Source organism: Cynoglossus semilaevis, chromosome 1, assembly GCF_000523025.1.
Source record: "Cynoglossus semilaevis isolate Cse_v1.0 chromosome 1, Cse_v1.0, whole genome shotgun sequence".
Classification (NCBI taxonomy): Eukaryota; Metazoa; Chordata; class Actinopteri; order Pleuronectiformes; family Cynoglossidae; genus Cynoglossus; species Cynoglossus semilaevis.
In genome coordinates, this window is record NC_024307.1 from 5610162 (window position 1) to 5631415 (window position 21254).

The following is a 21254-nucleotide window of genomic DNA, read 5'->3' on the forward strand; positions in this document are numbered from 1 at the left end:
CAGTAGATTGGTTGGGGGAGAGGAGGGGGTGGGGGGGGTATTATGTCTACAGGAGCCTGTCACAACTGCAAACCCCTTTATTTTCCCAACATCTGACGAGGAGCGGGTGAGACAGAGGGTGAGCAACAGTGGGCGAGTTATAAACAAACAGACCCGGCGAGAGAGGGAAAAAAATAAATAAAAGAAAGTGAGAAAGAGACAGCGGTTGCCGAGGGGGGAGAGAGAGGGGAGAGAGGGGAGGGTTCGACCAGAAAGCTCACCATCGAAGTCCAACTCTCACTGAGAGACACAGACAAGGAGCGAAACCATCAGGGCCAAGACTAACACGGATAATGGACTTCACGCAAACCCACCACCAGGGAGCAGCAGCCAAGAAAGCAGTCGCCGTTTTCAGGTTTGCCTGACTCAGACCGGCAGAGAGGCTAACTCCTGCACACAGACACAGACAGGATGAAGAAGACTGCATTGATTTGAAGCTGAACGGAAATCTAAGGGGCGGGGGGCGTTTGAACCTGCGCCGCGAGGAAAAGAAGCGACCGTTTTGTGACGCTGAAAACGAGCGAGGAGTTTTCCTCCGTCTGTTTTTCATTCATTCGTCTCCTACAGATTAGTCATTTTCAGGGTCGGCGGTTGCTGGAGCTAATCCCAGTAATCATCAGACGGAGGGTGGTGTGGATGGACAGTCCTCCAGTCCACCACCAGGGCCACAGAGACACACAAACATCCATTCACTCACATCTCTACCTATGGTCCACTGAGCAAACGGAACATTCCAAAGTGCAAACTTTAGATCATGGTTGACAAACACCTGGCACGTGGGCCACTTTTGGGCCACAAACCACCCACATGCAGCCTGCAACTAGATGGCAGTATATTGTAGGGGCATCAATGCCCCCCCCACTCCATTTGAATCAGAGGCCTCTGATTTAGACCATAGCCTGAAGCCCCAGGCTGTTGTATTCTGACCCCCTACTGTTAGTTCTTGGAATTTTCATGTTCATCACCACGGTGTGGGCCACAAATTAATTTAATTTAATTGACAGGAAGCCACTTCCTGAAGCAACTCAACCTAGGAATCAGGATTTCGCCGGATTTGAACCCGCAACCTCGCTCACTCCCCAATATGGACTGCTCATGTTCAAAACAGTTTGGTAATTAAATATTATTATAATAATAATATAGTTATTACACTGAGTGGTCTGAATCTGATCGATTCAGTCAATGGCAGTGATGCCTTTGCTGTCATAGTAAAATGCTAGCTTGCAAGCCATGCTCACAGTTTGTATTGAAAATTGTTTGGATTATACTAGATTAGACCTGATTAGATATATCGGCCGACCAATATTATCGGCCCGATATTAGCATATTATGTAATATATGTAAGAACCGTAATTTGTTTTTCCTCCAATAATAAAAAACAGATAACTGATAACTGGGTTTCGCCAAATGATGTGTGCCCTAAAAATAGTGTTGGGGATAAACAGCTGTATATGAAAGTGAAAGTCACTAGATGGCAGCATTGCAGTTCATTTAATTAATCTCATACTTGTACAGTGGTTTGTACAGATAAATACTACCAGGTCTGAGATAAATAAATAAATACTACCAGGTCTGTATCTGTAACGGTTGATATCGGAAACGGAAATCAAGTGTCTGGCTAATCTCGGCACATAGGATATCGGTAAAAAGTTAATATCGAAGACCTCTAGTTAACATTGTTAACATCATGTGTCAAAGTTTTTGGCAAATCTTGCACCAAAACAGTCCTTAACTTCCTCTACGTTTCTGATTGGATGTGTGTAAATGTACAATAGAAAAAACACATTTCCACCGGACTCTGTTTTCTATTTTTGTGCAGCTCTAGACTGTAATCCATCCTGACATGCTGTAATTTGGGTTTGAGACCTGAGTTACTTCAACACTCGATCAGTTATTCATTCAGTACGCAGTAAATGACTAATCACCGCAGAGAAGTATAAATAAATTACCAAAGCAGTTTGTCTTGTGAGGGACGAACATCTTGCAGGCGGTGGCGATTTGCAGCTCTGCACTCAGCAGGGCTTTGACGATGAGGTCCTCCACCTGCCTCATCAGCACTGAAACCAACAATCAGGCTCCAAATAAGTCATGTGCATTTTTGTGTTTTGTTTTGGTTACTAAACAGACAAAAGGCGGCGAGATGAAAGAGGACGAGCAGTGAACAGAGTCAACTCCACGTCCATCATCTGTGCCTGGAGATTAAAACCATAAGGAGAAGGTGAAACTTTGACTCACATGTGGTGTCCTTCCCTTCCTGTCTCAAATACCTCAACACTGCACTCATGCTCCACTTGTTCCCATAATCCTCAACTTCAGGGTCATCGCAGCTGAAAAGGAGAAAAAAAAAAAAAAGCACTTCAAACACTGGGCTCAGGATGAGCAGATGAGTCACCGGGGGGCGCCGCAGTCGGCCCTGTGGTCGACGACAGCGGCGGCGGTGGAGGCGGAGGTGAGGCTCACCTGACATAGTCGCTGCTCTTTTTGTTCAGGCTGTAGTTGGTGAGGTGCATGAACGTGTTCTTGATGCTCTTCGAGGTGCGGTCGTACTTTACTGTGGCGAACCTGCAACGAGACAAGAAAAAAAAAAAAGTTCTGGGGTGTGATCCAACAGTTCCAGTACCTCAGTGGACTCCAACCTTTTTTGTACCACGGACTGGTTGGCCATCGTTGAAGGATCATTATATTTTCAAAATAATAGAGTCTGAATGACCTGTTGTTGGATTCTTTTTGGAATAAAGTAAATCAGTAAAACTGGAGTACATTCTTTCACTGTGTTCCACTGCGGACCCATACCAAAGGACCTACGGACCGGCACCGGTCCCCGGGCCAGGGGTTGGGCACCCCTGCATTAGATGTTCGTCTGATATCTAATGACAGCACCGATGAGGCTGTCGCCCGGCCGAACGAGTCGACTCTGACAGCGATCACCTCCCGGCGTGTGTTGCAGTCAGAGGTGGATGCCACATGTGCAGTAATGAGCATTCCTTGGCGTCCGGCCCTGCACCTGAATACCAACACAAGCCTGGAGGAGTGTCAGGAGATAGAAGTGATATTCAGGATTTGGCCATGATTTATTGTTGCCAGGTGATAATCGAGCCAGGGAGGTGGCACCGGGATTCCAGCGCATACCACATCACCGGAGCGAGGACGAGAGCCAGCAGTCCGATAAATCATCTCACCTCTCCCCAATTACAAGTGTCTGCGGAAAAAGCTAAATCTGTTCCTGCGTTAGAAAAACACTCTCTGGGCCCCGAGTTACTGCGTCAGATTAATGGACGTATTGTATTCACACGGGGGTTATCACAGGATATCATCTTGGAACAGCGAGACAATCAGCAACATTTGATGAGCAACTTCTCCAGCTGAAACAATAGAGGGCTTTGTTTCAAAGGCAGTTACCGCGAGAGGAGGAGTTGGCACGGAATGTTAAGGCCGCCCTCTTGTGGACACCGGAGGAACACCGCCGTTGGTGAGTCATTACCACTGACCCATGTTGTGACCAGTAACGTTGGTCACGTGGCAAGTGACATTAATTGCGTTTGACTGATTATCTGGGTCAACTTATTTATTTATAAATGATTTTCAAACGACTTCTGAAAGTTTTTTGTCATCGTGACACTAAAGAATTGTGACCGTTACCTTCAACCCGGTGGTTCTTAATTATTTTCTGTCATGCTCCCTCTTGAGGACAGAAATGTTTTCACCTCCACCAATTGAAATACTATTGAGAACCTGATAACATGAATATTTTTATCTGTACAAACCAATGTATGAGTTGCTGCCACCTAGTGACTGGAGGCTTGTTATCATTCAAGTATTACAGAAGTGGTACACTTATGTCCAGCGTGTCATATTCCATTGGAAGCCACTCACGCCCCCTCGGCACTTCACCGCGCCCTCCCTCGGGGGCCCGCCCCACTATTTGAGAAGTACTGCTTTAACCAATCACCTTAGTGAGCAGAGGCCTGCTCAAACTCAAGCAGTTTGTGGGGACAACGTCCGGTGGATTCGAACCTGCGACCTTCCAGACACAAGTCTGGTTCCTCAACCACCATAAATCAAGACATTAAGTTGAAAAAACAGTACCAGTCCCTGCTCAGCGAGGACGACGTCACTCAGATACACAGGTGAAACGCTGAACACACCCTGGTCTGAGAACCACAGTCCAACAACACCATAAGGCTCACAGATTTCAAATCCCTCAGGACATTTGGAGTCCTGATTATCAGGCACCGTGTAAGTGAAGAGTACAAATACTTTCCTTAAATTGAATTTTCTTTTTTCTCTGTTTGTAATGTCTTATTTTTCTACAGCACATTTATGATCATCTGGTTTCACCTTAGTTTGAAATGTATTTTTTCTTCCCTGAGACTTGTGTGATCTTCATTCAGTTTTGAATTTTTTTTTACCTGATCTCCCTAAAAAAAGTTTAATTAATTTAATTGATTTTTAAAGGTAAAGGTTGTTAGATACTGATCTCCCTAAAAAAAGTTTAATTAAAAGATTTTTAAAGGTAAAGGTTGTTAAATCTTTGACAGTTACATAAAAAACACCTAGTGGCGGGCAACGATTAAATTTTTAATCGCGATCAGTTCATTAATCGCATTATAATTAATTAAAAAAGTATATGATTAGACATCCAAAAAGTTCTAATATGTTTCGATTCCTGTCTGATTTTAATAACCGGACTCTCCAACAGCGTTGACAAGTTTGATCGTATCTTTGTCAAGAAATCTGACCGAAACTGGAACAAACACTTGTTGAAATTATTGAAGCTTTGCGACAGGTTTTGATTGAAATTTTCCCCCCAAATTGAAAGAACATTGGAAGGAAACATGGATTTAAAGTTCTTGGACGACGCCAAGAAACGACCTGGTGCTAAGAACACAGAGTTCTCTGACGGAAACAGCACTCGCAGGACTTCACGACCCCACATGGGGTAAACTGGAAGTCAATGGGGTCAAATGAAATGTCTAGAAATTGATCAAAATTACTGAGAAAACACACTATCTTAAACAACTGGATTTTTTCACCATGATAATAAATCAAGTATAAATAAAATGCAGATTTTTTATTTTTTCCAAGTCCTTTTTGATTTATCCTTCTTCGGTCAATTAAAAATATTTGCAGTTGTTGCTTAAAGTGTAAAGGAGGCGCTGTTGTCATCAGCTCTGGCCAGTTTTAATAGTGTGAAAAAGACCTCACCCTCACCCCCACCCTCCAACCTCACCCTCTCAGACCAGGGTGTATCACACGCCCTGCAGCAGTTCAACTAAAACACTGGCAACGTAACAACCGACGACAGGCTGCGGGTGTTGAAACCCGGGGTCCGTGAAAGCAGCGTGACATGAGTTGATGAGAAAAATATTGATTTATTTTGATGCAACTGTCTCTAATAGAAAATCATCTATTGTGTCACTTTTCTAAAATGTGTCCTGTGAACTCCTCAGAGATGAACTGGGTCTGTCTCTGCACTGCACTGGGTGTGTGTGTGTGTGTGTGTGTGTGTGTGTGTGTGTCTGTAATGTGTTTGTAAGATGTTGCAAGATGAGGTTCAGGATAAATATGGATTATATTAGTGGATGAGGGAAAAACATCTTGAGCAGATTTTCAGGTCGATGCGTTTAAACGCCGAGTCCACTCACCTCGCGAGGCCCTCCTCGTACACGTAGATGATGAGCGGATCGTATGATGTTACCAACACGTACAAACGCACGTCAAACTTGAACTCTGGACACAAAACAAAATGATTTGGATTTTTTTTTTCACCCCCTCGTTCTTATTTGCCAAAAAGACTTTGAAGGAGCTGCGTCTGCAGCCACTCACCATCTATGAGGAGTGGGTTGTTGATGTAGCGTGAAACCAAGATGTTTTCATCCATCGAAATCTGATTTGGCTGTAAACGGAACAGAGCAGCACATGGTCACAAACAGGATGAGTTGAATTTCAATTTAGCCAGAAAACGCCAGAGGAGCGAAGTGTTGGGGGGGAAGCCTCGTCATTGGTCACAGCAGGTCAAGCTGAAATAACAGCGGCGCGTAAAAAAACACGATCTGCCGGGTGGTGGGAGATGGGTCGTTTATGGGGTTGAAATGTGTTGCAGGTGGTGAAGGGGAGCAGAGATGGGAGAGTGAGGCGTGGGAGAGATGGAGTGAAACCTCAGCGCTGGCTGCAGTTCAGAGAAAATCCAAACCCAAGGAGAAAAAGGACGTATTTCTTTTTCTCTCTCCAAATATCACTCCGACATTCTTTCCACTGTTTCATAAAAATTCCCAAGAAGAAGAAGTCAGAACCGTGCACATGTTTTCCAACAGTAGGGATTGTGTCGAGGTCTTCCAAAAAACACTGAAGGGCTACGGTTTACTCCTAACAGCCAATTAACGCCTGAAAATAATGATGATGGATGTTTGTTTTTTCTCTGTTTTTTTTCTCCCACAGATGCACAGCAGCAACATCTGCTCAGTCCGCTGCTTCAGTGAAGTTCGTCTGCAGACACTCAACTTCCATCAGGTCACACGTTAACGTGAATCTGTGCTTACGTGTGAATCAAGACAGAAAACACGTGGAAACCTTCGGAGAGGTTTGCTCCGAGAGTTTCCCGTTTCCCCGAGTTTCCAATCAGTGCTAAAAAAGAACCATCCAAAGGAAGCTCACTCTTTAATGGCTGTGGATTATTCTTTCCAACTGTCTCGTGTTTTCAAAGAAAATAACCGGAAAAAAAAAACTGCTTTTTTTTTTACTCATCTTCTCCTCTTTGTCAGTGACTGTAGGGAATCCTAACGGCAAAAATGTCATATCCCGGAGCGTCCTTAAAACTGATACTGCTCGTTTATGGAAATAAAAAAATCCTAATCCTGAAAATTTTGGTCAATATCTAAAAAAGATAATAGCAGGCAGGTAATAAAATGTAAAACTGACATTTTCTCGAAGGTAACTAAACGTATAATATTCAAATAATGTAAAAAACGTGAACTTCCTGTATCAATTAAAAACACAACAGAAGCGCCATTAACTATGTGGTTCCCCTGGGCATAGAACCCGGTACCTTGTGAGTGTAAGGCAGATATGATAACCACTATTTATATACAGTAGATAACACAGATATAGAGAGAATACAATACACATTAAAATATCAATATATTACAAATAATTAATACAAATTCAAACGGTACGAGCATGAATTCTGACTAAAATTGATGCGAGAAATCAGACATGTTTTTCCAAAATGTATTTCGCTCTCATTTTAGTGAACTGTCACTATATACTGATATACCTGTAAATACAGTATATTCAATGTCTGACCAATGTGGAAGATGTCGCTGCGGTTTTTGCTACTTCTCCATTTCTCTTTCAGTATCAGGCAGATATTAATCGCGATTAATCAGTAAACGTGATTAATCTCTTGACAGCCCTATTTTAAATAGTTTGATATAACATTTGTGATGGTTAATGATTCTCTATAAACCTAGAAGTTTTTTTCTCATTTCTTTTTCCTTTTTAACTTATTTACAAACAAACTGAAAAATCGTCCAAACACTTAGGAACGTTATGCCGATTCAGCAGTTTGTTGATGTTAAGAAGGATCAATATGTTAGCCACTTTACTTTTATCTTATGTTATCTTAAGTTATTATTAGTCATAAAATCGCGACGATACTCACGTTGCTGACCAAGTAGATGCCTCGGCCCCGTGAAGATGCTACTGGTTTTATGATCCACGGGCCGCGGTCTTTGGCAAAACAATCTGAGATTGAGGCGGGAAAAAAAAAGAAATGTTGAAAAGCAAATACTCTGTGGTAAAAATGAACAAAAATCTAAAGGAGCGGTAGATGGGCGGCGTCTTACTGCAGAACTCCTGGTACTCCGAGGGAAGCACAAAGGTCTGGGGAACAATGTGGAAGTTTTTGAAGCCATAAGTCTGCTGCATCCGCTGGATGTTTTTATAGAGACGGTCTTTTCTGGTCAATTCATACGACCTGGAAAAGGGAAGAAACCTCCGGTTGAAAACACTCAACGCCACAGTCACCGGGTGCTGGAATAACGACCTGTGACGCGGTGATTCATCTTGTGTTCAGCAGAGGCACTAGTCCAAACTAAATGCTTTTTGCAGTGGAGGCCAACAAACACAGGGCCTGAACTGGAGGACTCTGAATGACTGAGCGCAGATATTTATAACTCACACACACTCACACACTCCGTCATACCTGGGAAAGTGGTTGACTTTCTGGAAGTCGTGAAGACTGCGCAGGATGTAAGGCTTGAGGTGAGACCCCGTCCACATGAGGTTGAAGTCGTTACTGTTGGGGTGAACCTGAAAAGTCACCACAACCATGAACTCAAACCTGGAACAGAATTAGAAGTACTAAAAATTGTTTTTCTTCTTCCTCTCCTCCTAACTACACCCAGGAGTCTCCTCAGGGGTCGTCCCCTGTTGCTGCTGCCCTGGAAGATTCATCGCCAGTGTAATTGGTCCAAAATTAACCTCTCTTCTCAGCTCGTTTCCAAACCACTTCCATCGTCATCGCCTCAGTTACTTTCATTCATCTTCTACCGTTTAAGTCCTTTTAGGGTCATGGGCGGAGCTGGAGCCAATCCCAGCAGTAATTGGGTGAGGGTGGAGAACACCATGAACAGTTCACTTCTCCATCACCGCTCACTCTCACCCTCAACCCTAGGGTCAATCCAATTTACCCCGTACTCCATTTGTATTTGTGTACTTTGGACTGGTCCAAGATGGCGCAGTATTTGGACAAACCAACAGAAAAACATGGAGAGAACTCAACACAGGAGGAGCGGGAATCGAACCAAGTGGTTCCCAGACCATTACTTTGACACCCCTCTTATAGGCAGGACTACTGTCAACCCTCCCCCTCCCTCACCCAAATGTCAACCCGTACAGAACTATTGATTCAGACGCCCACCAACCTTCATTTAAAACACATCATAAAAAATAAATAAATAAAACACAAAACACTTTTCCTACAGTGGCACAATGAAAAAAAATGAAATCATATTCATTTGACCTGATACGTACCCCTGCCATAACCCCGCACCCCACTTTGGGAACCATGTGTGACCCTGCCTTCATTATTATTTCAACAAATTATTTCTACAAATGAATCAGTCACTTGATATGATGATCTCTCTCTCTCTCTAACTCTCTAACTCTCTCTCGACCGTCTCTCATTCCTCTGCTCCTCTCGGCGCAGACCTCCACCTCTCCACGTTCTCTGGTTCTGTTTTACTCTAACACTTTCAGCATTTATCCATTCCAGCAGAGGCGGTTGTTTGTAATAAAGACTCTTTAAGGCTCTGTAAACAATACTTGTCTGCCTCTGATGATTTGTTAGTAGGAGTCAGGATGAATTGAAATTAAACCAAAAGCTCATTCCGTGTTGATTTTTTTCCCCCTGGCGTGTGTTTTCAAATCACCTCACGGAATCCATGGTTGCTCAGTATCCCTCGTACCAGGCGGCTCTCCGTGCGAACAATCTTGAAGGCCATGTTGCATCTCTCTAAGCAAACGAAACACATTTTGAAACGTTAAAAATATTTATTTGTTATCTACCTGGGCTTTTTTTTTTCTTTTTATTCCTCTCAGCTTTGACAAACCTCCGACCGAGCAGAAATTCTCCTCTTTGGAAACAACAGCTTCGGGGAAGAAGATAAGAACTGGGATGGTCCTGCTCACACCACTCCATGAGATGCACGGCTGGTGGCTTTAAGGAGATAAGCAGAGAAAGAAAGATTTTTGAGATATCTTCAATTTAGACAGGAGCACTTAGGGATTAAATTATCTAAGGATATCGGATATTAACTTTTTGCCGATATCCTATATGCTGATATCGTCCAAACACTTCATTTCCGATTCCAATATCAACCGCTACCGATACAGGCCTGGTAGTATTTATTTATTTATCTGTACAAACCACTGTACGAGTATGAGATAATTTAAATGAGCTGCAATGCTGCCATCTAGTGACATTTTAATATACAGCCGTCAGCACACATCATTTGGCTAAACCCAAGGTATCGCGTTATTGTTTTTTCATTATCCGATAACAAAGTCGTTAACATTCTTACAGATTACATTTTATGCTAATATCAGGCAGATAATATTGTCGTCCGATATTATCGGAGATCCCTAGAATTATCTGTTGACTAAACAGCGGACTCGTTCGCAGTCACCAGTCATGTGACAGAGATGAACTCCAGGGCTCCTTTCTCTGCCCATTATCTTTGACATTTATTCCCTGGTGATTCGAACTCCTGCTCCTTTACCTAATGCGGAGGGAATTTAATTCCTGACACAGTGTTTATATGAGACGGGCAGATAAGGACAGAACCACACACACACATCAGGCGGTGCTGGACAATAACAAACCCACGCACTAACACTACAACCTTGTAAAAAAAAGTGCAGATCATCAGATAGAACCTGACTCAGCCTGCTCACAGCTGAAGCCGAGATAAGACCAGGAGCACGGTGAGGGGAGAGGAGCTCAATCAGGCACAGCGGCTCTTGATAAGGGAGGAGGGAAGCACGTAAACAACCGACCGCTCTTTGCTTCACCGTCCAGGTTTGTCAGGCTGAACCGCGGATGTGATTTCTATCGGCTGTAAAGAGTTGACAGACGGCTGCACTTTGATATAAAAACAACACAAATCTCCAACAAAACCGTCGAGATACAAAACCGTCAAGTCAAGATGTGGAGATCTTGATCTTCACACTGAGTGTAAAGACACGGAGTTAGGGATTTAGCGTCATCTGGTGGTGAATTTACATATTGTCAATCTCTCAATTCCCATTGAAAGTAATGAGTTACACACGATGGTGAATTATTGCAAATTTTACGGAAAAGATCTGCTAATAATCCGAATATTACACTCATTCTGTGGTAACAAAATATTTTTAACTTTTAACAATTAAATTCAATATTGTATTAATTTTCCCAAAAGAAGTAAAAGAATATGTTTACACACTCGCAATATTTACTGATTTTATCAATAAAGATGAAGGCTGGGCGTATAAGGGACAACTAATCAATCACAGATCAAATCAAAACCTTTTTTAATGATGACAAAAACGTTAAGTGAATTAAAACAAAATGCTCTCGTTTCTCAGTTGCTTATTTTGACTGGGATCCTGTCTGTAAACAAACCAAAGTATCTTTAGGTTTTAGACACATGAACCCGCCAAAATCCACGGAACATTTCTAGCATAACAGTGTAAAGTTAGCATTAGTTTAGTAATGCAAATGCAAATGTATTTGAGCGTCCGACCCCCAAGGTCAAATAAAATGATATAGAAATCACATTTTTGTTCAACGTTATTACTTGATGGTTGTTTTGGAATCCAGTCGGGGGCCAGATTGAGCGGCTAGATGGGCTGGATTCGGCCTGCATGCCACCAGTTGTTTATCACTGGTATACAAGGTAATTATTTCAATAAAATGTGTGTGTATTGTTGTGACGCTAAGCTTCAGAAGAGATAAGCTGGAAATACATTTTTTCTCTTCTAAGTTATTTCATTTTTCAGTCAGTCTTTAAAAATAAAAAAAAATCCTGCTCAAGTAAATGCTCTGTTCTTTTGTTGTTCTTTTTCAGTGTTCGATCACCATCGATTACGATTTTTCTCGGTTACAAATTACACCACAGGTTCTGACATCAACATGGGGGTGACATGTTACCTAGTCTGGAATCGAACCCTTTAGAATTTAGAATTACTGTCATTTCAGCCGGAAGATGTGTTTGTGTATTTCCCACAGAGCTTTTGTGCTATTCCACCGTAAAATGAAAAAAAAAGAAAGAAAAAACTAAATAAATTAATTAACCACTGCAGACTACTTGTACTTACTCCTGCTCCTCCTCTGAGGAGGTCTCAGCGTCGTCCTTATCCCGGATCACTGCTGGCATCTTCGCTGCAGTAAAGTTCAAATCTTCTCGGGATTAGGAGCCTTGGTTTAAACATTGCATCTTAATCCTTGAATCAAATGAAATTAATTAATTGATTGATATAATCAATCGAAGACAGTAAAAAAAAACACCTCGACCGAAGCTAATCTGAGATCATTCCGTTAAAATGCCACAATATCTACGTTATAACTGTTAGTGTGTAATATCTGAGCCTCTGTCTCACAGTAAGCACTTACAATTAGCTATTTCGTGGCTCTGTTAACAGCGGAATTATCTTTGTTGTCTTACCTTTTGCGCTAATAGAACATTAGGAGTTATATCCACACAAACTGTGTAATAGCCTTAACATTTGTATTCTAATTTACAAACAAAGCTAGCTAGCTAAGTGCACGCTCAATGGTGACTACGTGATGGCTGCGACAGTGCAAATCAAATATAAATCATAAATAAACGAACCAGTCCTTTTCTTAAGAGGCTGCTAAAACCTAGCTTAGCCGACACCAGAACACTGGATCATCACGTCTAATCTTCCTGGTTACTACAACAACTGAGTAGCAACAGAGCAGGGAGCATGCGCATTACTGGACAACACTATTTTCATTTTACAACAGCGTTCACTCAGTTAATAATTATAATAAACTAACTCAAGGGAATGAAAAACACTGCAAAAACACCGCAGAATGAAAACGCAGATTGAAATTGTTTCAGTAAGTAAAGGGTTGACGCTTAAAATAAGGTAGTTCAAAAAATGAATTTAAATATGTGTATATAAACAATTAAATATGTATCTTATTTGGAATAACAAGAAATATTTGAAACGGAACCAAAATGGGACGACCACATAGTTTTACTGGCATAACTATCTTGCTACATACCTACTCTTTGTTCACGTGAACCCTAGCTTAAACACTACAGGTGACAGAAATACTCGTTTCTATTGGTCAACAGCTAAAAGAAGGCGGGTTTCTAGGTTACATATGACCACTCATAGTAATGGTTCGACTCGATAGAGCCACCATGGACCTCTCCTATTGGCCAATTTTTTTGTTTAAGGTTGTGCGATTTTACCATTCAGAACGCACCACTGTGTTGTCCTATAGTCCTTTTTACGTCGCGTTGTGCTGTTTTTCTCTCGCCTGGTGGACAGCGAAGGGTAAGTACTTGTACCTTTATCTGTGTACTTTATCAAAGTACATTTATGAATGATGTATGACCCATTTTACAGCAATGTTAGCCTGCTACAGAACTGTCATTACTGAGTACCGTAGTTACCGAGGTGCTGCTGGTTGAATGAGCTAGTTCTGTGACGTCACGGACTTTATTAATAAACAAATGTGTGCAGGTTTTCAAGTATTTAATTATTGATACGTATAAATGACATGGTATGTATACTACGTGCGTATCGTACGTGTGGCCTTTTTTCTACTCGCTCCTTGAATTGCCTACAGTTTGTCTCTCACTCATTCACATATTTTTTACTATATGGATATTTAGGATTATTGTTAATATGGATATTTAGCATTATTGTTAATTAATTATTTCTTAGCAATTATATTGCAATATTAATTTGAATATATACGACTATAATGTAATATGAATATAATCCTGAAAGCTATTAATGCACAGAAAACTCCTGACCTTTTTGACCTCTGACAGGAGCCTCCACCGGAAAGGATGCGTCGTTTTCTGAACGTGTTGAGGAGCTGGTTGGTGATGGTGTCGGTCATCGCCATGGGAAACACCGTGCAGAGTTTCAGAGATCACAGTTTTCTGTCAGAGAAACTCTACACAGGCATGCCAGAGTTTGGTGAGGAAGAGTGACTATATACTTAACTCATAAAGATGACATCTGACGAATGCACAGTGAAGCAGACGCGGCCTGGCGTACATGGAGCTGAGGCAGATGGAGGTGAAGAGCAGGTCAAAGGCAGCAGGAAGTAGAAGCTGGAAATCAAAGAGATGAGCTGCAGGTGTGTGAAGATCAGGATGTCAGACTACAGAGTAGCTCCGCCCAACCTGCTGCACAAAACTACGAAACATTCAGGGCACACACCACACATGATGTTATAATAATTATAATAATCATTTTATATAATAAAATAATCCTCTAAACTAGACCACCATTTCTTAAAAAATACATTTTTTAGTAATTTTTCTTTTATATAAATATTGTGTATTAATACTTTTTAAACAGCGAGTACACATTTTTATTTATTTTTTTGTTTTCAAATGACGAAATAAAGCAGTTGCTAGTTGCGGGCCAGATGAGAGGTTTTGACGTCCATAAAGAGCCCCAGGGCCGGTTTTGACGTCTCATCTGAGGAGCCCCAGGGCCAGGAGTTTGAGACTTCTGGCATATAGGAAGAATAAGGTAGACAGAGAAAAAGCTAATTCTCTAGTGGGAACTACAGCACTGATTTGTGAGACTACGCCTTTAAGACTGCAGCAACAAAACTTGATTCATCTTTCCTGTTTCCTCAGTGAACGGACTCCAAGCTCGGACATTTGGTATTTGGACGTTGCTGTCGTCCATCATTCGCTGTGCCTGTGCCATCGACATCCAGAACAGAACGTGAGGCAGAACTCATCACCTCCTGCGTACAGTATATACTTTATTAATATTAATAATTATTTCTTGTTGTTATTGTTGTTTCTCCAGGCTGTATCACATCACCTTGTGGACGTTCGTGCTGGCCTTGGGTCACTTCTTGTCTGAAGCCTTCATTTATAAAACTGCACCTTTAACTATCGGGGTGATGGCGCCTCTTATTGTGGCCAGTAAGTACTTACTTTGGTTTGAAATATGTCTGTGCGTCAATCAAACCTCATACGTCTCTTTGTTTTTGTAGGTTTCTCGATCATAGGGATGTTGATTGGACTCCAGTGTTTCCCAGAGACCTCAGAGGAGCTAGGGGCGCGGCAGAAGAAACGTAACTGACGGTTTTTATTGTATTTCTGTTCCTGTTTGGCTGAATTGAACTCACTACACGGCACATACGAAAAAAAGTGGACCTGGTCTGTATTTTGCTGTAGTTTGACCTGAAGAACCAGAGATTATGAGTGAGCTGTCAATTTTTTTCTAATGTGAAACTTTTATAATTAAACATAAAATACTGGATAAACTTTACAACAGTATGTCCTGTTTTGTGTTTTTTTGTTTGTTTTGTTTGTTTGTTTACAATTTACACGTGATGATACAATTATAAAGTAAAATATATAAATATAATTTAATAGAATAGAGTATGTATAAAAGTGTTTGTTTTGGGCTGTTTTAGTTTTTCTTTTACTCTAAAAACTCATAAAAAAAAGGTTAAATGTTGTGAATTAGCCATATTATTAGGTCAATCAATGCACATTTCTGTTCTGATCTCAGAAGATGAAACAGTGAAGTAAAACCATTGGACCAGATCTGGGTCAAAATAGTAGATTTTAGTGGCTTGGTTGTTGGTGTTTAAGCTGATGTTCTGGGATTGTATGTCAGTAGTTCTCAAACAAGCACCACTGGGCTTGGGCTCCCTCTTGTGGTAGACACGGTTATTTGATCCACATTAGAAGAGTCACCATGGATCGAACTGTTTTATATGTTCGTCACATTAAAAGAATAAATACCTTAATTATCACACACAGCATGGGTGAATAATAAATCTAATTCTTACACACTTTCGATTTTATAATAGTTGATGAATGTGTTTTATTTTTATTAGTCAAGTGTTACAAAAATGTATTTCCCATAAATATAATTTTACAGCATGTAAAACCTTTGGTGCACATGAGACAACTAGTGGTAGATTGTGGTTAACGCCAGGTTTTCTAAACTTTGAAGGATTCATTGTGCAAAATGACAGGTTTTTCTTTGTTTTCTAAGAGTGCTACGTATGGTTAGCTAAATTACAGTCAGGTTTTGCAGTCAGGTTTTACATAAAAGCCCCCAAATATTAATGTATATAACATTAATTTCAGATATTTCCAGAACATTTAAACATGAGTTCTGGTACTGCATATTGTCCAGTACTGTACAAGTATTGTATATGTGCAGCAGATATCAGATGACGTGTGAACATCCTGCTAGATAGCATTTTTAAAACGTCACTCAAGTACGCATTTAAATTACATATTAAAAACAGCACACTAAAGACAAATTGAGGTAACTAGTACTACTACAGTATTGGTCCACCAGGAGGAAATACTTAAAGTATTTCAATATGGCTCTTTAAAAATTTATTTTAAACAGACAATAAAAATGTGAAGAAGTTAAAAACTCTCAATAAGTTTATTTCAATATGGCTCTTTAAAAATTTAATTTAAACAGAAGCACAATAAAAATGTGAAGAGACATACTGTATATGCTGGTGTGACTCAAAGTGATTGCACTGGTACATGTGAAATATTAACAGTTCAGGTGAGGACGTGACAACCTCTCAGGTTATTAGAGTGCCCCCTGTGTGCAGGGTTGATATCCTCTTATTTCACATTACGCTGAAGAGTGTGTGTTCCACGACGTTCTGCAGGTCACAGAGTGAAAACTCACAGACTGTCGGACACGTGGACCTGATGTTTGCACCAGTTCTTGGTGAAGGATCGTCTGTCCACCTTAGAACTTCCTCTCCTTGAGGACTTCGGGTGACAATGTAGTTCTTTCCACATCTTCTGTCATTTTCTGAAACATCAGACATTAATATACAATTAACACCTTTATCAAAGTTTCAATGAAGACACTGGAATTTCAACACATACAAAAATACATAGATATTATTTTGATGCTAGAATTTCTCATAATTTATATTTTCACTAGGGGGGGCTGTGTCATGGAAAAGTTTTAATTTCACATTTATTATTCTCACAGCCGCTAGAGGGCACTCTAGGCTTGTGTACCTGTACCAGCTACTCTTGTACCTCTGAAAATTTACACGTCAATGTGTTCACACCGACAGCCGCTTGAGGGCACTGGTGCAACATCAAAGCGACTCATATATGTTTTTTTTCTTCTTCATTGTGCATTTTTTTTGACTGGTGTGACTTCTACTTTGGAGTGACTTATAGTCCTGAAAATACGGTATAAAGGAACATTAATTAATTAATCATGATCATTATATTTTCTTATTAATTCAATAGTGAATAATCTTGTGTGTGTGTGTGTGTGTGTGTGTGTGTGTGTGTGTATCTCTGCAGTTGTGATTCTTTTTGTTCTTTTGTAACTGAGGTTGCAGATGTACGTCGATGCTGTACCTGACAGGGGCCGCTGTTTGCTGTGGCCCCATAATCCTGTGCCGAGGCCAGAGACCCTGTGGGCTGGAACAATGGCTGGGGAGTTAAAGGACTGAAAGACTGCTGTTTCCAAACTAGACTCCAACTAACACTGTCTGCCTAAGAGCCTTTGAGCAAGGTAAAAGTGAAACACAATGAACAAGAAACCTGTTTCCATGACACGGCAAGTCCAAGCTTTCTCACCGTTACACCAATCACCAAATACTTCATCTAAAAGTATTCACTATCTCTTCTCAGCACACATCAAACCATATTAACCTTGTTGTGTATCTACATTCAACTGAACTGAAATACAGTGTGGTACAGTACAGTACTGCAAAGTACAATAGTAGACATTGTGGTTAACATTTCAGTTACTACTTCATACAAATACTTTCTAAAGTTACAACTCAAGTTCAAACAGCAGCAAATGCCTATTTCTTAAACATTAAAAGTATTTCCCTAAAGTGCAAAGGCTCACAGCTGTCCTCCACCACTCACATTCTTTTCTGCCACTCCTGACTGTCCTCATACAGAGCTAGTTTCCAAATTACCTCTATTTATTTAGACTCAACTGAAAACATAAAGTAAAATTAATCCTACTCAAAAACTTTCCCTTATCCGATCGGTCACACTGACTAGCGACTCCACACCTTACTCATGTTCTTTTCTGCCACACCTGACTCAAGAACCACAATTTCTGTAACAACAGCAACCACATTTTAAAAAGCAAAAATGGAAAACAGCAGAAATACTGAAGTCTCTGTTTTTATTGAAAAGGCAACAGATGTGAAGCCATGCAATGTAGAGAGGGCAAAAGGGCAATTAATGGCACATTTCACATTCAGTAAACATGTGCCATTAATGATAATAATTGATGATTAAATTGGTGCTTGTTCTTTATGTTTCAGTGATTTTTCAGTGTTTTTGTAGTGTTAGCCTTGTTTAGTGTTTTCTACTGTATGTTTGACGGCAAATGCTTTTTTTATCTACAGTATATTTGCAGATGATTCTTGTGTTATTGCCTCATTAAAACAGTGATCTATAAATTTATTTTATTCCGCTTATCCGTTACCGGGTCGCGGGGGTAGCAGTCGCCACCCAAATCACATTGCACCGTACCAAACCTTCCTGTGGGTGGTGAGTCCACTGGAAGGTTCCAACCGCCCTAACCGGGATTCGAACTTGCCCAGGAGGGGGTCAAGGGGGTCATTGGGGTTCCACACCAATGACAGAGACATTGCCTCTGGGCCAAAGCGCCACCTCATAGATACTATACAGAGACATGTTTTGTTTGCCAGATGTCTGAATCAAGTTTGGGTTGATGTGAAAAGTTCCCGCAGACCGACAGAGTATCAGCATGTGAAAGTAAGGAGTTTCTAGGAGATTTAACTTATCTTTATTTGTCATTGTGACACAGCACAGCACAGCACACCATGCACAACGAAATTTAACCTCTGCATTTAACCCATCACCAAAGTGAACAGTGGGCAGCCGTGGTCAGCGCCCGGGGAGCAGTGCTTGAGGACGATGCCATGCTCAGTGCATCTCAGTGGTAACCTGGCAGTTGGTGGATTCGAACCTGGGGCCTTCCGGACCGAAGTCCGCTTCCTTTACCACCAGGTCACCACTGCCGATTTCCCCAAAAGCTGCAGTTCAAACCCCCGGCATTCTCTTGAATGCAGCCGTGCATTGAGCTTTTTGCTGCAAAAAGGCAGTGAGTGAGCAGAGTCATGCCCAAGGACACAGCGGCAGCCAGCACCTCCAGGAGGATAGGAGTTTCCCGCCTTCAGGCAGCACACACAAACACACACACACAGATGTACTTACACTCACTGCCCGGGCGTCCGTCCTCTCGTTGGCCTTCTGCCTTCTGAGGTCGGACTTGATGAATGCTATGATCAACAGAGAGGAAAGGAAAAGAAAATATACTTAAATCATTAGTCACAGGCAGGGACATTTAATACTCTCCCACCAGGTGGCAGCACAAGGCTATACAAACCTCTGCCATCTAAACATACCCAGGATTAACCCTTAGTGAGTATACTGTGAGTTAATTGAAGCTGTTGTAGACAGTATCTTAGTTATATCTTCTGAAAAAATAAAATCTTTCTCATAATGTGTTGACTTACCCTCAGGGGTGTTCTGTTTGTGACTTTATTATTTAAAGTATTTTAAGTCGTTAACAGAAAAAAATTGATTAGCTCCTGTCTCTTTCTCAGTTCGATTCAATAGATTCAGAAATGTGTAAATATATATATTTTTCCTGTGTTTAACAAACATAACTACTACTATTCGTTTTATACTTAATTGAGACGTCGATAAAATGTGTTACAAAATCCAGCCTTCGAACATGTTATTTTACATCCCTCCACCAGAGGGAGACAGTTTCAATTCAAACATTTACATCCGGGATGTTTACTTCCGGGACTGTGGGGACAACGCTGAAATATGAAGTTTATTTAAGCATTTGTTTGAATTGGAGGTTGTTCTGTGTACAATATGTGTGCTGCACACTCATTGGTCACCTGTAATTATTGTTCCTATTAGTAGGAAAATACACAGAAAGATGTTCCCAGCAAATGTTCCCCAGGCATCAATTATCTTCCCCTGGCAGATGGTGAAAATGATTCCAAAAACCTGAAAAGAGAAAACATTTAGAACCTTATGTGCCATGAATAAGACCCATGTCTCCAGGATCCACCAGGTTACCTGAGACGAAGCGTTCAGAAGTCCAGATGATGTTCCCTCTGATTCAGGAAACGTCAGTTCTACTGCAAACTCGAAGCCCAGCGCCAGATATCCTGTCATGAAGAAGCTGCAGACAGGAAGCTGGAGCTCACATATATCCTGGCAACACCTCAAATGCAAAGGCAACGCCTGGGTACACCAAACTCTTGTTTAACGCGTTTGGGTTTTACCCAGACAAAGTGATCGCCATGGAAACCAGTTACAAGCATAATCTGCTTAACTATAAATGGGAATACTGATATGAAAGACAAAGCATGTGGACTGCAGGGACAGAGCAGCACTGAGTTTGTTTCGTCAAAGCCGGGATAAAAACGGTAGGATAAAAACAAAGAACTGAACAAGGTTTTGACTAAGCTTCCAGGACATTCTGAGGAATTCAGACCAGCTTTGTTATAGGTTTAATGTAGTGGCGGCTGGGGGAAAATATTCTAGATGGCGCTGTGTCATATTAAACCAGTTTTATAACTATCCCAACAATACTTAATCCATTCATCCATCCATTTTCATCAGCGTATCCGTTCCCGGGTCGCGGGGGCAGCAGTCTCCACATTGAAACTATACATATGAACAAATTACAGTGATCCCTCTCCTATCGCAGTAGTTGCGTTCCATCACGAAATGGGAAAAAAAACGCAAAGTAGAGGCGAGATAGTTTTTATATTATTTACATATATATTTACCCTTTACGAACCTCCCCCTACACTCTTATCAACCCTCCCTGGACTATATCACCATTTACCCCCCAGTTTTATTCACAGTAGAGTTGTGGAATGTCGACGCAGAGAGTGACCGACAGACAGGGGGAGATGCTGAGAGATGCTACGATGTATGAGCCAATCAGTGTGAGGAACAGAGGAGCATGCTCAATTAGCCAATATCACACCGAGTACGCATCGAACTAGCATATCTTATGTCAGCGATTGGCTCTGCTGCTGCACTGACCAGTCGCTGTTTCTAGCGCTACAGAAGCTTTTGTAGAGGAAGAGGTTAGCTGCGAGAAGAGCCGGAAGCTATTTTACCCCAAAACATGGTGATTTCTATATTGTATATGACATGTTATGGTGTATTTCAAACTCGCTCATAATCAAAATAATTGATTCTTGTTTATTTTTAAACTTCATGGGCCAGTCGCTGCTGGTTTTATGTTTGCTAATAGTTTATGGGTTGGACAGAATTAAAGGGAAGAACAAACAAAAGACTGTGTTATTGATGTTAGTCAATGCAGCGTACTTTGAGTGATGAATTCGAAACGCTTCTTGGTTTTTACCAATGAGTACACTCAGCAAATATGACTCATATCTTTCA

General features: G+C 41.1%; 3 protein-coding genes across 3 annotated transcripts in view; 1 reads left to right on the top strand and 2 right to left on the bottom strand.

Moving 5' to 3' along the window:
• The window catches only part of ttll5 (tubulin tyrosine ligase-like family, member 5), a 51779-nt gene extending 39253 nt beyond the window's left edge, over window positions 1-12526 (bottom strand). Inside the window, exons 1-12 of the mRNA XM_025059642.1 lie at window positions 12243-12526; window positions 11896-12021; window positions 9651-9757; window positions 9471-9553; window positions 8243-8349; window positions 7884-8014; window positions 7700-7782; window positions 5866-5935; window positions 5685-5769; window positions 2500-2601; window positions 2275-2366; window positions 1989-2096 (exon numbers count right to left, since the gene is read on the bottom strand). Coding sequence (XP_024915410.1) covers window positions 1989-2096; window positions 2275-2366; window positions 2500-2601; window positions 5685-5769; window positions 5866-5935; window positions 7700-7782; window positions 7884-8014; window positions 8243-8349; window positions 9471-9553; window positions 9651-9757; window positions 11896-11954 — 1027 coding nt within the window. The 5' untranslated portion in view covers window positions 11955-12021; window positions 12243-12526. The remainder of the gene's footprint in view (window positions 1-1988; window positions 2097-2274; window positions 2367-2499; window positions 2602-5684; window positions 5770-5865; window positions 5936-7699; window positions 7783-7883; window positions 8015-8242; window positions 8350-9470; window positions 9554-9650; window positions 9758-11895; window positions 12022-12242) is intronic.
• Window positions 12527-12952: 426 nt separating this feature from the next.
• erg28 (ergosterol biosynthesis 28 homolog) lies at window positions 12953-15081 on the top strand. The gene is made up of 5 exons (XM_008338530.3): window positions 12953-13107; window positions 13611-13761; window positions 14436-14526; window positions 14614-14732; window positions 14804-15081. Exons 2-5 carry the CDS (start codon window positions 13629-13631, stop codon window positions 14890-14892), a joined length of 432 nt encoding a protein of 143 aa, XP_008336752.1. The 5' UTR covers window positions 12953-13107; window positions 13611-13628; the 3' UTR covers window positions 14893-15081.
• A 1847-nt stretch (window positions 15082-16928) lies between these two features.
• flvcr2a (FLVCR choline and putative heme transporter 2a) overlaps window positions 16929-21254 on the bottom strand; it is a 14978-nt gene continuing 10652 nt past the window's right edge. Inside the window, exons 7-10 of the mRNA XM_017041336.2 lie at window positions 19911-20026; window positions 19727-19838; window positions 19029-19093; window positions 16929-17243 (exon numbers count right to left, since the gene is read on the bottom strand). Of these exons, the coding sequence (XP_016896825.1) occupies window positions 17055-17243; window positions 19029-19093; window positions 19727-19838; window positions 19911-20026 (482 nt within the window). The 3' untranslated portion in view covers window positions 16929-17054. The remainder of the gene's footprint in view (window positions 17244-19028; window positions 19094-19726; window positions 19839-19910; window positions 20027-21254) is intronic.